The sequence below is a fragment of the Ranitomeya variabilis genome, chromosome 2, assembly GCF_051348905.1.
Source record: "Ranitomeya variabilis isolate aRanVar5 chromosome 2, aRanVar5.hap1, whole genome shotgun sequence".
In the NCBI taxonomy this organism is placed as follows: Eukaryota; Metazoa; Chordata; class Amphibia; order Anura; family Dendrobatidae; genus Ranitomeya; species Ranitomeya variabilis.
The window spans coordinates 245,070,418-245,085,285 of NC_135233.1; the positions used below are offsets into that span (position 1 = coordinate 245,070,418).

Here is a 14,868-nt window from a genome sequence, read left to right on the forward strand (position 1 = left end):
CACCAAAGGGAAGTGCCTTGTATTGGAAGTGTCTTATCGATTCTCCTAAGAGGACTGCAACTCTTAAATAACACTGATGGTCTATGTGTATGGGGACGTGATAATATGCGTCTTTAAGATCTAAGACGACCATAAAACACCCGTCAAACAATAACTTTATTGCAGACTTGACCGACTCCATTTTAAATGACGGGATCCACAAAAACCTATTTAGGCCCTTAAGGTTTATGATTGTGCGAAAGGTATTATCTGGCTTTTTAATCAAAAAGAGGGGAGAATAGAATCCTTTACCCCTTTGTACTTCAGGAACCTCCACCAAAACGCCCTTCTGTTGGAGTTCCTGGACCTCAGTCTCTAATGCCAGCTGTTCTGCAGAGGAAGAACGCACCGGTGTTACCAGAAACCTGTCATTAGGAGTGATCTGAAAGTCAAACTTTAGTCCAGCCTCAATAATGTCCAGGACCCACGGGCTATTGGAAATATTACGCCACTCCGGATAGAAGGCTAGAAGTCTGCCTCCTACCCGGTCCGCCAGTCATTGTGGCTTCCTGTTGTCTCTAAAGGAATTAAACATATAGCCTCTACCTTTCTTTTTATTGGCGTCATATCTGGGTTTTTCTTTATTTGGTCTTGTTCGGTCAAACCACCTCCTATTAGTGCCTCTTCTGTAAGTGGGTCTACCGAGGTAGGGAAACCGTTTCTTACTGTCTCCCGCTTTTTCTAATAATTCGTCTAGGACCGGACCGAATAAGTGCTCGCCTTCGCACGGAATGTTGCATAATTTGGATCTGGCCTGCATGTCTCCTTGCCAACATTTCAGCCAGATAGCTCTACGGGCTGAATTAGAGAGTGCGGCCGACCTGGCTGCCAATTTGACTGAGTCCGCTGAAGCATCGGCAAGGTAAGCCGTAGCCCCCTGAATCATAGAGAGGGAGGATAATATTTCATCTCTCGGGGTTTTGTTCTTCAGCTGATCCTCCAGGCTATCCAACCACACCATCATAGAGCGTGCTGTGCAGGTGGCAGCAATTGATGGTCTGAGAGCCCCTGCTGAAGTTTCCCAGGCTCCCTTGAGAAACACATCTGCCCTCCTGTCCAGTGGGTCTTTTAAAGTCCCCAGATCCTCAAACGGTAGAGAGGATCTCTTGGAAGCCTTGGCTACAGCTGCATCGAGCTTCGGGGCTTTATCCCACGTCGCCGATGCGGACTCTTCGAATGGGTACTTCCGTTTAAAGGATGGAGGAAGAGAACCTTTCCTTTCCGGCTTTTTCCATTCTCTGGAAATTAGGGCGCTAACTTTCTCCACCACAGGAAAGCATCGGCGGGATTTACGGTCCAGACCTTTGAACATGACATCCTGCATGGATTTTTCTGGCGGTGTCTGCTCAATTCCAATTGTGTTATTTACCGCTTTAACGAGGCGGTCTATCTGGTCAAAAGAAAAACAAGAATGTCCGTACTCCGTGTCCGAGGAGGATACTGATGAGAGAGAAGCCTCCGACTTTAGATCTCCTAAGTCACTGTCCTCACGTGAACTTGGGGATCCAGGGTCTATTATTTTAGACCTCCTACTATGAGAATGAGATCTTGAAGAATCTCTAATCTCTTGTCTAACAATCTGTCTTAGACTAGTAGCGAAATCTGGTGTCTCCTCCGCTATTAGACGCTGGATACACGGACCACATAGTCTTTTAACGTATTCGTCAGGGAGAGGAATACCACATTCTGCACATTCCTTGTGCTTGGATTTAGAGGACCGCTTTTTTCCCTGATGTAAGAAAGGGAATAAGGAGGGACACCAATCACTAAGTGAACTTTCACGACGATCACTTACCCCTACAGTGTCTAAGTGGTACCGAAGATTGCGGGGGGACCCTCTCCACCGAAGCAATATCCATCCGGCTTGAGGACTTTCCGGCTTTAGCAGATTGGTCAGCTCTACCTCCAGGACGACTACTGCCACTAGAACGTCGCTGGGTGTTTGCTGCATGGGGCTTCTCCAGGGGTTGAGACTGTTGCTCAGAAGGCAACGGATCCTGCTCCTGAGACTCCATTGTAACAATGGATATGAAGCATGAAGCAGCCATCATTGAATCCTTAAATAGCCGGCCCCTAAAGGTACCTCCCCCCGATGGGGGACAGCCGGCCAATCCTGGTGAACTGCCTGGTACAAGCCGGCGTGTGGGAGGCCCCTCCCTTACCCGAGACCCCCACCAATGGTACTCACGATATGAGCCAGGAAGTACCGCCGCAAGTTGCAAACGAAAAAACCCCCATACAGTCTATTCAGGGGAGACCGACGGGCGCCGCCATGTTTTCCCTCAGTGTGACGCACTGCGCATGCGCCGGGCGTCATCGCCTGTCGCCGTACTAAGCACCGCCCCTTCACGCGCGTCACTTCCGGTGCGTCGCTTCCGGGACGCTGAGCGCAGCGCTCGTGCCGTTAGGACGCCGGTGTCGAGGGAAGCGCTAGCGCCCAACGCCGGCAGCAAGGGTACCGCCGCTGCGATGTGCGCTACCAGCGGGAATATGCACTCATGCCGCTTAGAACACCGGTGCAGAGGGGAAGCGCCAGCGCCCCGTGCCGGCAGCAAGGGTACCGCTGCTGCGACGGGAATATGTAAGATTACCGACGCAGGCATATTCTCAGTTTCGGAGGGCCTCCCACACAATACTTACCCGTACCTGGCGATGGGACACCACTCGAGACAGCACTCCCCCTGAAGGCTGCTCCTGCCGTGCTGCTGCCTACCCCCACAGCCCTCTGTGGTGCGGCACTTCCAGCGTCGCGATCAACACCGGGGAAGGGGCCATCCCGCCTCCAGGATCGGTGAGTCGGACCTGGGTCAAAAAACTTCTTCGCCTTTCTTCTAAAGGCCTCTGCAGGGTCCCCTGTCAGGGACAGGAAACCAACTGATGCGGGAGAGAGGTGCCGCCCTTTTATCTCTGTAGGTTTCCTGTCCCTGAAGGGCGGATCCCCTCTCTCGTTAGTGCTGTCATGACGACTGAATAAAACCACCTTCTTGGAGAGAAGGCGGAGCAGGACCTCCTTAAGGGGTTCAAAGGGTGCTTCCTGCAATGCTGTCAGGACCAGGTTGAGGTCCCACGTTTCGAGTGGTCGTCTGTAGGGGGGAACCAATCGGGAAACCCCCTGAGGAAAAGTCCTTACTTGCGGCTTGGAAGCAATGCGCCTTTGAAACAGCACTGAGAGGGCTGACACCTGGCTCTTAAGCGAGCCCAATGACAGCCTGGTCTCCAGACCCGATTGGAGAAAACCAAGTACTTTGGGTAGGGAATAAGGGAGTGGGGTCTGGCCACGAGATTCGCACCAGGTAAAGAAAGCTTTCCAGGTACGGTAATAGATATTGGCAGAGGTTGGCTTCCGTACTCTGATCATGGTTCCAATGACGTCCGGCGAGAGCCCTGCCTGGGTTAGAACACAGGTCTCAAGGGCCACGCCGTCAAATTGAGAGCCCCTGAGTTCTGGGGGTAGAACGGGCCTTGTGACAGAAGATCGTGGCGGTCGGGGAGACGCCAGGGGGCGTCTGCTGTAAGTTGTACGATGTCGGCGTACCATGTACGTCTGGGCCAGTCCGGTGCAATTAGGATGGTTGGAACTCCCTCTTGTTTGATCTTCCTCACCACTCTGGATATCAGGGGGAAAAGGTGAAAAAATGTACAGAAGCTGGAACTGGGTCCAGTCCTGAACTAGGGCATCTGATCCGAGTGACAGCGGATCGTGTGTTCTGGCCATGAAGTTGGAGACCTTGGCATTGAAGTGGGATGCCATTAGGTCCACATCCGGGGTCCCCCCGCGATGGCAGATCTGGCGAAAAAGGGCAGCATCCAATAAAGGAAAACTACCTATGCCAAGCATGGTTATCCATCCACAGACAGCTGTTTCGGGGTTTTTGCCCCTCATCAGTGTGGAGTAGGAAACTGGCTATTAGGAGCAGTGCCCTAGTAAAAAGGCTATGAAGGTAGAGATGATTGACCTGCTTGCGTTGAGAAACGTTGAGATGGTGTCTCCGCAGCTACTCTACATGCATTTGCATATTGGGGCAGTGTTCTGGATCACTGCGTTGAGAAACACGTGATGGTGTCTCCGCGGTGTTGGATGTTTTGGTCTCCACGAGGTCAATCATCTGTACCTTCATAGCCTTTTTACTAGGCACTGCTCCTAATAGCCAGTTTCCTACTCCACACTGATGAGGGGCAAAAACCCCGAAACAGCTGTCTGTGGATGGATACCATGCTGGGCATAGGTGGTTTTCCATTATTGGATGTTTTCCTTTATCGGATGCTGCCCTTCCCGTGGTTGTTCCTTCCCGGGGAAAGGCCTGGCTATTCACTGCTTGCGTTGAGAAACACGTGATGGTGTCTCCGCAGCTACTCTACATGTCCCTGGAAGGGGACGGTCTAGATGATCTGGAACTACTATGTCTCTCCCTAGAAGGGGATGACCGAGTGCTATGGGATGACGTAGATGGACTGTGGGTCCGCTTGCGTCCTGACTTAGACGTGGATGTGCCAGGGTCGTCCTGTCCGAGTCAAGCTCTCCCTTTGCTGGGTAACGGTCATAGCCGAGGCATGACTCTGTAGAGCCTGAAGCAATGTGGAGGTTAGGTTATCTATAGACTGCGTCATAGATTGTGACATCTGAGTGACCCATTCCGGCGTGGCATTAGACACCGAAGCATTGGCAGGGGCCTCGACACAGTAGTCTGAGTGCAGTCCAGGCAGTGTGGGTACACACTGCCGCTGGGGAGAGCGGTTCTGGAGGCTGTGCAGAATGCATAATAGCAGTCCTGCCTGGTTCTCTTGGACCTGGAGCCCGGCATAGTGCACAGAGTGCAGACGGGCTGCTATGCAGAGGACCTTACAGAGGTAGCCATGCAGAGGTCCCTATAGGGGAGCCTCATAGGGAATATGGATTCACAGCAGAGTAAAACAACCTAGTTGTGATCTTACCCCACCAGTTTGCCCCTAGGTCCAGCGCCGAAGATCCACAGTCCTGTGCCCCCCGGAGACTGGCTGGCCTTGTCCTGGTCCTGCTGACCGGGAGATGCAGGGTTAATCCTTGCTGCAGTAGAAATGGCCGCCGAGGAGAAGAGGCAGGGGGAGAAGGGGGCGGAGAGCTTGGAAAAAAGGCGGCAAAGCTGTGTAAGAACGAGCCCTTTCTGTCTCGATCCGCCCCTTCTATGACACTGTAGAGTGTCATATTTGTCATCCGGGGGCGGGCCGGAGAGGAGGCAGCAGCTTCAGCTAGGCTGAAGCCGGGCCCAGAAGGGCTCCAGGCCGGTGCGGAAGTCCGGGGGGGGGGGGTCCGAACCGGATCCCCCCCGGATTTAAAGGCAGTATAGCGGTGGGGCTGTAAGCGGAAGTGGGGCCCGGTGAGGGGTCCCCCTGAGGCAGTATAGAGCTGGTGCTACCGCAGAGACAGAGACGCAGGGAGCCCTGTGTCTGTCTGTGCCATGCCTGCTTGCACTCCCCCCGGCCCCAACAGGAGCCCGCAGCTGGGCTGGGGTCCCTGGATGGAGGCGCAGTGTGCTGGCCCATTGTGGGAGCTGCAGAGTGCTGCCTGTACAGGCCCTACCTGAGGCGTCTCAACCTAATGCCCCCAGAGGGGGATTAGGGAGGGTGCTGTTGTCACCTTCAGGGGCCTTTATCCTCAGCTCGACCTCAACCCAGAAACCAAGAGGAATTGGGGAAGGAGGGGGGAGTCTCGGATTCGAACCAGCACCCGAGGGACTGGGAAAGGAGCAACAATGGGGAATAGCCATCTCTACTTCAACCGGGCACCCCATAATAGGGGGCCGAGGAAGGAGCCATGCCGGGAGTCTCACAGGAGACCCACTTTTCTTCATCTGTAATCCGTCGGAAAAAAAACGGAGTAAAAACAAAATCTTAGGTGTGCCTCCTATGCGACACTAAGCAAAAACTGAAGAAGGCCGACGCCGTCCAGGGGTGTATACTGCAGAGGAGGAGCCACGGTTAATCTTTTTCAGATTATGCATAGTGTCGCCTCCTAGTGGACAGCAGCATAACACCCATGCTTCTGTGTCCCCCAATGAGGCGACAGAGTAAGTTAAATGTTCATTTTTTCCTTCCACATTGTTTCAGTTCCTGTGAAGCACGTAAAGGGTTAATAAACTTCTTGAATGTGGTTATGAGCACCTTGAGGGGTGCAGTTTTTAGAATGGTGTCACACTTGGGTATTTTCTATGATATAGACCCCTCAAAGTGACTTCAAATGTGATGTGGTCCCTAACAAAAAAATGGTGTTGTAAAAATGAGAAATTGCTGGTCAACTTTTAACCCTTATAACTCCCTAACAAAAAAAAAAAATTGTTTCCAAAATTGTGCTGATGTAAAGTAGACATGTGGGAAATGTTATTTATTAACTATTTTTTGTGACATATCTCTCTGATTTAAGGGCATAAAAATACAAAGTTTGAAAAATGCAAAATTTTTAAAAATTTTCGCCATATTTCCATTTTTTTCATAAATAATCGCAAGTAATAACGAAGAAATGTTACCACTATCATGAAGTACAATATATCACGAAAAAAAAAATCTCCGAATCAGCAGGATCTGTTAAAGCATTCCAGAGTTATAACGTCATAAAGGGACAGTGGTCAGAATTGTAAAAATTGTCTCGGTCATTAAGTACCAAATTGGCTCTGTCACTAAGGGGTTAATGGCTGTGCCTGATATTACAGATTGGTCGTATTCATTTGGGTAGAACTGAGCTGCAATAAGCTGATAGGTGTGGGTTCCCGAAAGTTGGCAGTTGTATAGAATTAGAAAAATGTGGCTACTTTTTTCAAGAAATAGCGCCACACCATGGGCTGTATCTGGTACTAGCCCCACTGAAGTGATTGGGCTGATCTGCAGTACCACACATAACCAGTAGACAGGGGTGGCGTTGTTTCTGCAGAAACTCCATTAACAATCGAACACCTTCCTATAAACCTACCTTCACTTTCAGCTCTTGTGCTTTCTCAAACAATATTATACTGCCTTCCACTTCCATGGCTTTTTCCATTCGCTGTTTTGATGACGATGCCACTTTTGTAAGTGACTCTTCGGAGTGCATCTTCTCCTGAGACGGTAGGATAGTGAGAACTAAGAAGTTCAACAGCAGAATCAGCAGGGGACAGAATGATCGCCTTACCGATTCTTTTCGTGTGCTGGACAAGACGTCATGTCGGGGCGACGGCCTCTCTCTGGAATCATCTGGTTCTGAGTGGTTGGTGATGTTATCCAGGACCCAAACAGCATATTCGGATAACACCACAGTAGACTCGTTGATACCCAGAGTACTCTAAACGGCAAATGAAAGAAATAATCAGAAAAGTTAAAAGGGTTGTGATAAACAGGGTCTCATTTGTCTTCAGGGTGTGTGCGGTATTACTGCTCATCCCCATTCATTTCAAGAAAACTCCAATCCTAGACACAACCCACACTCAGGTATAATGCCATTTCTGGGGAAAATAAAAACAAAAAAAAAAACACAGAACAGAAACAAATACATCATGATTTGTTATAATAAGTCACAAGGAGCAAGGCTCCTTTGTAAGCTAAATATATATTAACAAAAAAATAAATAAAAAAGAATTGTAATGTCATTTCCTAGTCCAACCTCTTTTACATTCTCCATTGAAGACCATAATATCATCACATACTATGTTCAAATATAACATACCCACGGCTTCCCTGCGAAGACGGACATGCGGCGCGTCTTTCCACACAGAGTCTCCGCAAGATAAACGTTCAATGAAAACATGGAGAATCGCCTGCATTCAAAAGCCGGCAGCGCCTTGGACAGAGCAGACATGTGCTGTGTCCAAAGCGCTGCCGCTTCTTGACCGTGGGAAGATACCCTAAAAAAAAAAAAAATAATTGCGTGCACTCCCGAGTAATTTTCTTAACCAACAGAGGGAAATCCAACAGCTGATGTTGATATTCTGGGAAGGAGCCAATAGCCATAAAGGTTCCCAGGCTATAAAATATCAGCTCACAGATGTTTGCTTAGCCTTTACTGGCTAGTTTACAGAGGAACCCCAGAAAAAAAAAGGAGATTTTTGTGTACGCACCGTAAAATCCTTTTCTCCTAGCCAATCACTGGGGGACACAGGACCATGGGTGTTATGCTGCTGCCACTAGGAGGACACAAAGTAAATACAGAAAGAATAGCTCCTCCCCTGCAGTATACACCCTACTGCTGGCTCTCAGTAAACCAGTTCAGTAACAAAGCAGTAGGAGCTTAATAATTAACAAGGATGAACTATATCAAAACCAAGTTAACTTAAAAAAACCAAAGCCAATAGGCTAACAGGGTGGGTGCTGTGTCCCCCAATGATTGGCTCATGGAAAAGGATTTTACGGTGAGTACACAAAAATCTCCTTTTCTCCTACGCCTCATTGGGGGACAAAGGACCATGGGACGTCCTAAAGCAGTCCATGGGTGGGAAACAATTAACTGCAATTGCTGCTTGTACCCACAAGTTACAGATGCAGCACAGCCCCCTGCAAAATTCGTCTGCCGACGGTCGCATCTGCCGAGGCCTGAGAGTGAATATGGTAATGTTTTGTAAAGGTATGTAGGCTGGACCAAGTCGCAGCCTTACAAACTTGTGCTGCGAAGCTTGGTGCCGGATGGCCACTGACCGAGTGGCGTGAACCTTAATCCCTGCTGGGACAGGAAGACCTCTGACTCCGTAGGACTCCTGAATAGCCGAACGGATCCATTTGGCTATTGTCGCCTTGGAAGCGTGAAACCCTTTCCTCGGTCCTTCCGGGAGCACGAATAGGGCATCTGACCTGCGGAAAGACACTGTCCGCGAGATGTATCTCCTAAGAGCTCTCACTAAATCAAGTGTGTGAAGGGCCTTCTCGATGCAATGGACTGGTGCCGGACAGAGTGACGGTAAGACAATCTCCTCATTGAGATGAAAAGAGGATACAACTTTTGGTAGAAAAGACGGGGATGTCCTCAAAACCACCTTATCCTGATGAAAATTCAGGAACGGAACTTGAGAGGACAGAGCCGCCAGCTCGGAGACTCGTCTAATGGAAGTGACCGCAACTAGAAAAGCAACTTTCCATGAAAGAAGAGACAGGGAAACCTCCTGTAGAGGTTCGAAAGGAGCCTGTTGCAAAACTCCGAGGACCAGATTAAGATCCTATGGTTCCAACGGCATCCTATAGGGGATCGCCCGATGGGAGACTCCCTGAATAAACGTCTTGACCTGTAATCTGTTGGCAATCCTGCATTGGAAGAGAACAGACAGGGCTGAGATCTGCCCCTTGAGAGAACTAAGGGAGAGACCCAAGTCCAAGCCCGTTTGTAAGAACTGGAGAATGGAAGGGATGGAAAAATGTAGAGGAGAACGTCATCGGTCGCTTCACCATGAAAAGAAAGTCTTCCAAGTGCGATGATAGATATGCATAGATGTAGGCTTTCTAGCGCTGATCATGGTAGCTATGACTTCTGGAGAGAAACCTGCCTGGGTTAGGACCCAGGACTCAACGGCCATGCCGTCAAACACAGGGCCTCTTGAGTTCTGGTGGTAAAAGGGGCCTTGAGATAGCAGATCTGCGCGATTCGGTAATCACCAGGGAACGTCGGCAACTAGTTGAACTAGTTCTGCGTACCACGCCCGGCGCGGCCAATCTGGCACAATCAGGATTACCGGTACCCTCTCCGCTCTGATTTTCTTGATGACTCTCGGCAGGAGAGGAAGCGGGGAAATATGTACGGAAGCCGAAAATGATGCCACGGGAGTACAAGAGCGTCTGCCCCGATGGCTGCCGGATCGTGGGACCGAGCCATGAAGTCGGGAACCGTGAAATTCAGCCGTGAGGCCAACAGATCCACGTCCGGGGTTCCCCAACGACAGCAGATCTGGTGGAAGATCTCCGGATGGAGAGACCACTCCCCGGAGTCGAGGCATTGCCGACTGAGGAAGTCTGCCTCCCAATTGTCCACTCCCGGGATGTGAACCGCAGAGATCATTGAGCGGTTTTCCTCGGCCCATCAGAGGATGTGGCCTACCCCTGTCATGGCCGCCCTGCTGCGGGTTCCCCCTTGGCGGTGGATGTATGCCACTGCGGTGGCGTTGTCGGACTGAATCCTGATTGGGCGGCCTGCTAGGAAGGGATGGAACTGGAGAAGTGCCAGCCTGATCGCCCGGATTTCCAAGATGTTGATTGGAAGGCGTGATTCCTGGGGGGGACCAGCGGCCCTGAGCAGTGTGATGAAGGAACACCACTCCCCAGCCTAGAAGACTGGCGTCTGTCGTCACAACCAGCCAGTGTACTGGAAGAAAAGACTTCCCTTGATTCAGGGAGGATTTCAATGTCCACCACCTGAGAGACTGTCTGACTCGCTGGGGAAGGAGGAACCGACGGTCTAGGGAGAACGGGTTCCTGTCCCAATCAGCCAGGAGGGCATGCTGTAGGGGACGGAGGTGTAGTTGGCCAAATGGAACCGCCGCCATAGCTGCTACCATCCTGCCAAGGACTCTCATACTGAAGCGCAGAGAGTGAGAGCGAGGCTGAGAGAGCTTCTGAGCTTCCCGCTGTAAGACTGAGATCTTTTCCGGGTGAAGAAGAACCAACCCCCGGGACGAGTCGAGTATCATTCCTAGAAAGGAAAGTCGCTGAGCCGGTACTGGGGAAGATTTTTTGAAGTTTATCTTCCAACCCAGGCGAGAAAGTGTATCTATTGTGATGGCCACGGCTTCCTTGCAGGAGCGGAAAGACGGGCCTTTGATGAGGATATCGTCTAAATACCGGAGCGCCACCACGCCTTGGGTGTGGAGTATGGCCACGGCAGCCGCCATGACCTTGGTGAATACCCTGGGAGCGGTGGCGAGGCCGAAGGGCAGAGCAACGAATTGGAAGTGATCTTCCTGAACTGCGAAGCGAAGAAACCTTTGTTGAGAAGGTAAAATAGGAATGTGGCGGTATGCATCCTGGATGTCTGTAGATGCCAGGAACGCGCCTTTTCCATGGAGATGACAGAACAAAGCGATTCCGTTCAGAACCGTCGCACCCTGACGAAATTGTTCAGCAGTTTTAGGTCCAGTATGGGCTGTAGTGTACCGTCCTTCTTTGGAACAATGAAAAGGTTTGAATAAAAACCTTGAAACCTTTCGCTTTGAGGGACCGGAATAATAACTTCGTCTTTTCTCAGAGAGCTTACAGCTTTGAAGAACTCTGATGCTTTTGCCCTGGGAGAAGAAGACAGGAAAAAACGGTTTGGAGGACGAGATAAGAGGCCTATCTTGTATTCGGAGGACACTAGATCGCGGACCCACTAGTCGTCAATGACCGAGAGCCACGTGGCACTGAAGGAAAGCAGGCGGCCGCCTACTTTGAGGGTGTCCCCCGGATACAACAGGGAGTCATTGTGTGGAAGGTCTGCCCATTCTGGCGCCTCTGGATCCCAGCTGCCTTGGCCTGCCTCTCCATGAAGGGGAAGGCTTAAAAGAGGCCTGTCAACCTCTGTCTCCACGTTGTGCCCGGCCGGAACCGGGAGATGTGGAAGTAGAGGACCAGTTTGAGTTGTAACGAAAAAAAAAAAATTGGGACCGAGCCTGTGGTTGCAGGTTCCGAAAGGGCCGAGAGGGTCTCTGTTGTGGAAGAAATTTAGTCTTTCCTCCAGTGGCATCAGAAATTAACTGGTCGAGCTTTTCGCCAAAAAGGCAACCGCTCTGAAATGGGAGAGTCAATGACTTTTTGGAAGTAGAATCCACACGCCAGTCCCTGAGCCATAAGGACCTCGGCATGGTGATGGCATTTGCTGCTGCTTGAGAAGCGCAGTCAGCGGCATCCAGGGACGTGGTGACTACAAAATCTCCAGCTCTGGCCGAGTAGCAAGGTCTGCTATCTCGGGGGGAAGATTGGTATCCAGTACTGCTGAAGACAAGACCTCAGCCCAGTGGGTCATAGCCTTAGCCACCCACGTAGCGGCAAAAGATGGAAAGAGTGCGGCCGCTGAGGCTTCAAAAGCTGAACGCGCCATATTGTCGATCTGACGATCGGTTGGATTTTTAATAGAGGCGCCCTCCGAGGAGGATAAAACAGATTTCGTAGTCATGCGCAATACCGGAGGATCTACCGGGGGAGATTGTGACCAATCTTTTCTTAGATCCTGAGCAAAGGGATATTTGGACTCCATGGGCTTCTGCCCTGTGAATCGTTTATCTGGACGGATCCTGTGAGATTCAACAATTTGCTTAAACTCGGGATGAGTGGCAAACACTCTGTGAGCTCGTTTGGTCCTCATAAAGGACACAGCATGATCCGTTTTAGATAAGGGTTCCTCCTCAAGTCTCAAAGCCTTATTCACTGACTCAATTAGGGAGTCGAGAGTCTCCTGATCGTGATGAAATTTCTGATCTAGGGACGTGTCAGAATCGTCCTCTGAAACAGGTTCTCTACTAGCCCCAATGGAAGGGGAGCGACAAATGGAGCTCTCAGAACCCGAAAACCAGTGATGGTCTGGGGATATGGCATGGGTCCTTTTCCTGCAAGAGTGAGAACTCCTTGGCAAGGTATGACCCCTGGAGTACGAGGGGTTCTGACCATCGGAAGCGTCGTCCGTATTATTGCCCTGGTTAGAGGAAGGGTCTCGGAACGAGTCTAACGCTTTTGCCAAGGATGCCATAGACCGGGTAAGGGAGGTAGCCCACTCAGGGGGACTAGGCTCACTGGGTTCAGTATCAGCAACAGGTGGTTCCTGAGCCGTCACCGGTTCACAAGTTGTGCATAATGCAGTATTGTGACCTCGGGGTAATGATACCTCACAAGAGGTTCATGCAGCGAAAAATACAGTGTGGGTTTTCCCAGACTTTTTGTGAGGCTTTGGTTGAGACATAGTAAAGCCTGCAGGAAAGCGCTTACTAGCAGGGGAAGGGTTAAGCTGTTTCTGGAGCTTACCCATGGTCCTGTGTCTTGAGTCCCCAGGGGAGGTCCGCAGTGTGATACCACGGGAGTTATGCACAGGAATCGCTAATCCTGAAGGCTGTGATTGAAAAGGCTGGAGCAGCGCCGCAGCATCAGCCCTGTGGGTGTACCAAGATGGCCGTCGAGATCAGGAAGTGAGAGTCTCTCTCAGGGAACGAGAAGTGCCAGAAAGAGTGGGCGGCGGTAACTGCCGGTGGGCGTGGCCAAAACTCCAGCCTGTATGAAAGGGAAAAGCCGGAGGCTAAATTTTAAACCTGCGGTTGCGGCCTGCAGCGCCGCGACCGCTATTAGCACCATTCTTAGGCCACACACTCTGAAGGAATTGCCGCACTGCAGACCACCCACGGACCCGGGCTTTAAGGTACGGACCTCCCATACCCCGGGGACCAGGACCCCCCAAGCGCCTCGGCCCCCGCAGTGTACTCACGGTAGATGCGGTGGGCCGGTGCTCAATCCACCGTCGCCATAGTCAGGGAGGGGGTGGAGAGCTTCTGCCGCCATGAGTCATCCGCTATATCAGTGGTGATGCAGAGGGGGGCTGCACGGACGCCATTCATGATATGTCCGGCTATGCACCTGGCTCCAGGAGAGGTAGATGGAGGGCTACTCCATGTGGTCACCTGCTATGGAGGGGGGGGGGGGGGGGGGGGAATCGGAACGCGAAGGAACCATCGGCCACAAGATGAGCTCAGGGCTGGCATCCAACGTTGCAGGAAAGGATACGGGAGGGACGCTCCACGTACTTGCCTGTTGATGGTTCGGGGGAGATCGGAGCCTACAAAGGATCCGTCGCCCCCATTCGCTCCGTTAAAGGAAAAAATAGAATCAAAAATCTAAAATTAAAATAAAAACTGTGGGGTCTGAAACAGACCCAAGTGCCTCCTACAGACACTAAGCAAGAACTGGTTCACTGAGAGCCAGCAGGAGGGTGTATACTGCAGGGGAGGAGCTATTATTTCTGTGTTTACTTAGTGTCCTCCTAGTGGCAGCAGCATAACACCCATGGTTCTGTGTCCCCCAATGAGGCGTAGGAGAAAAATTGACATGGGGTCCCCCCTATAAAAATCGAACCAGCAAAAGCTACGCACACAGCTGCGGGCTGATATTAATAGCCTGGGAACGGGCCATGGTTATTGGCACCCCCCCAGACTAAAAACATCAGCTCTCAGCCGCCCCAGAAACAGCACATGTTATAGATGCACCTATTCTGGCTCTTCCCACTTGGCTTGTAGCGGTAGCAAGTGGGGTTCATATTTGTAGGGTTGATGTCACCTTTGTATTGTCCGGAGACATCAAGCCCATGGCTTAGTAATAGAGAGGTCTATAAGACACCTATCCATTACTAATCCTATAGTTGTATGATAAATAAACACGCGGCCAGAATAAAGTCCTTTATTAATCTAAATTAACCTTACTTAATGCATCGCCTAATCCCCGACTCCCTCGATCTCCTGCAACAAAAATAAAATAATAAACCAACATAAATACCCCCTGTCCGCCGTAGTCCATTTAATAACGAGTGTCCCACGACGATCTCCCGTGTAGAGCAGTCACATTCGGATATGACTGCTCCATATGGCCTCCGGTGATACACAGAGTTCACAGGAGTTCGTGCTCTCACATACGGCAACGCTGCATGAGAATTTTCTCACGCAGCAGTGCCACAAGTGACAGCACAAACTCCGACGAACTCTCTCACGGCAGCGTAGTGATACTCTGAGGGAGATATTAGCTCCTGCCAGTGTATCATCGGAGGCCTGGTAGAGCGGTCACATCTCCCAATGTGACTGTTCTGCACGTGAGATCGCCATGGGACAGTCGTTATTAAATGAACTACAGCAGAAAGGTAAATATATTGTGGTTTATTATTTTATTTTTGTTGCAGGAGAT

At 50.8% G+C, this 14,868-nt stretch overlaps 1 protein-coding gene across 2 annotated transcripts in view; it reads right to left on the reverse strand.

The window, feature by feature from the left end:
• Positions 1 to 14,868, reverse strand: part of GLE1 (GLE1 RNA export mediator) — a 77,112-nt gene that overhangs the window by 54,635 nt on the left and 7,609 nt on the right. Inside the window, exons 2-3 of one of the 2 annotated variants that reach the window (XM_077284382.1) lie at positions 7,178 to 7,327; positions 6,980 to 7,105 (exon numbers count right to left, since the gene is read on the reverse strand). In XM_077284382.1, the coding sequence (XP_077140497.1) occupies positions 6,980 to 7,105; positions 7,178 to 7,327 (276 nt within the window). Of the gene's footprint in view, positions 1 to 4,971; positions 4,991 to 6,979; positions 7,106 to 7,177; positions 7,328 to 14,868 lie in introns of those variants that run through there. The other variant, XM_077284383.1, reaches the window with a different exon arrangement.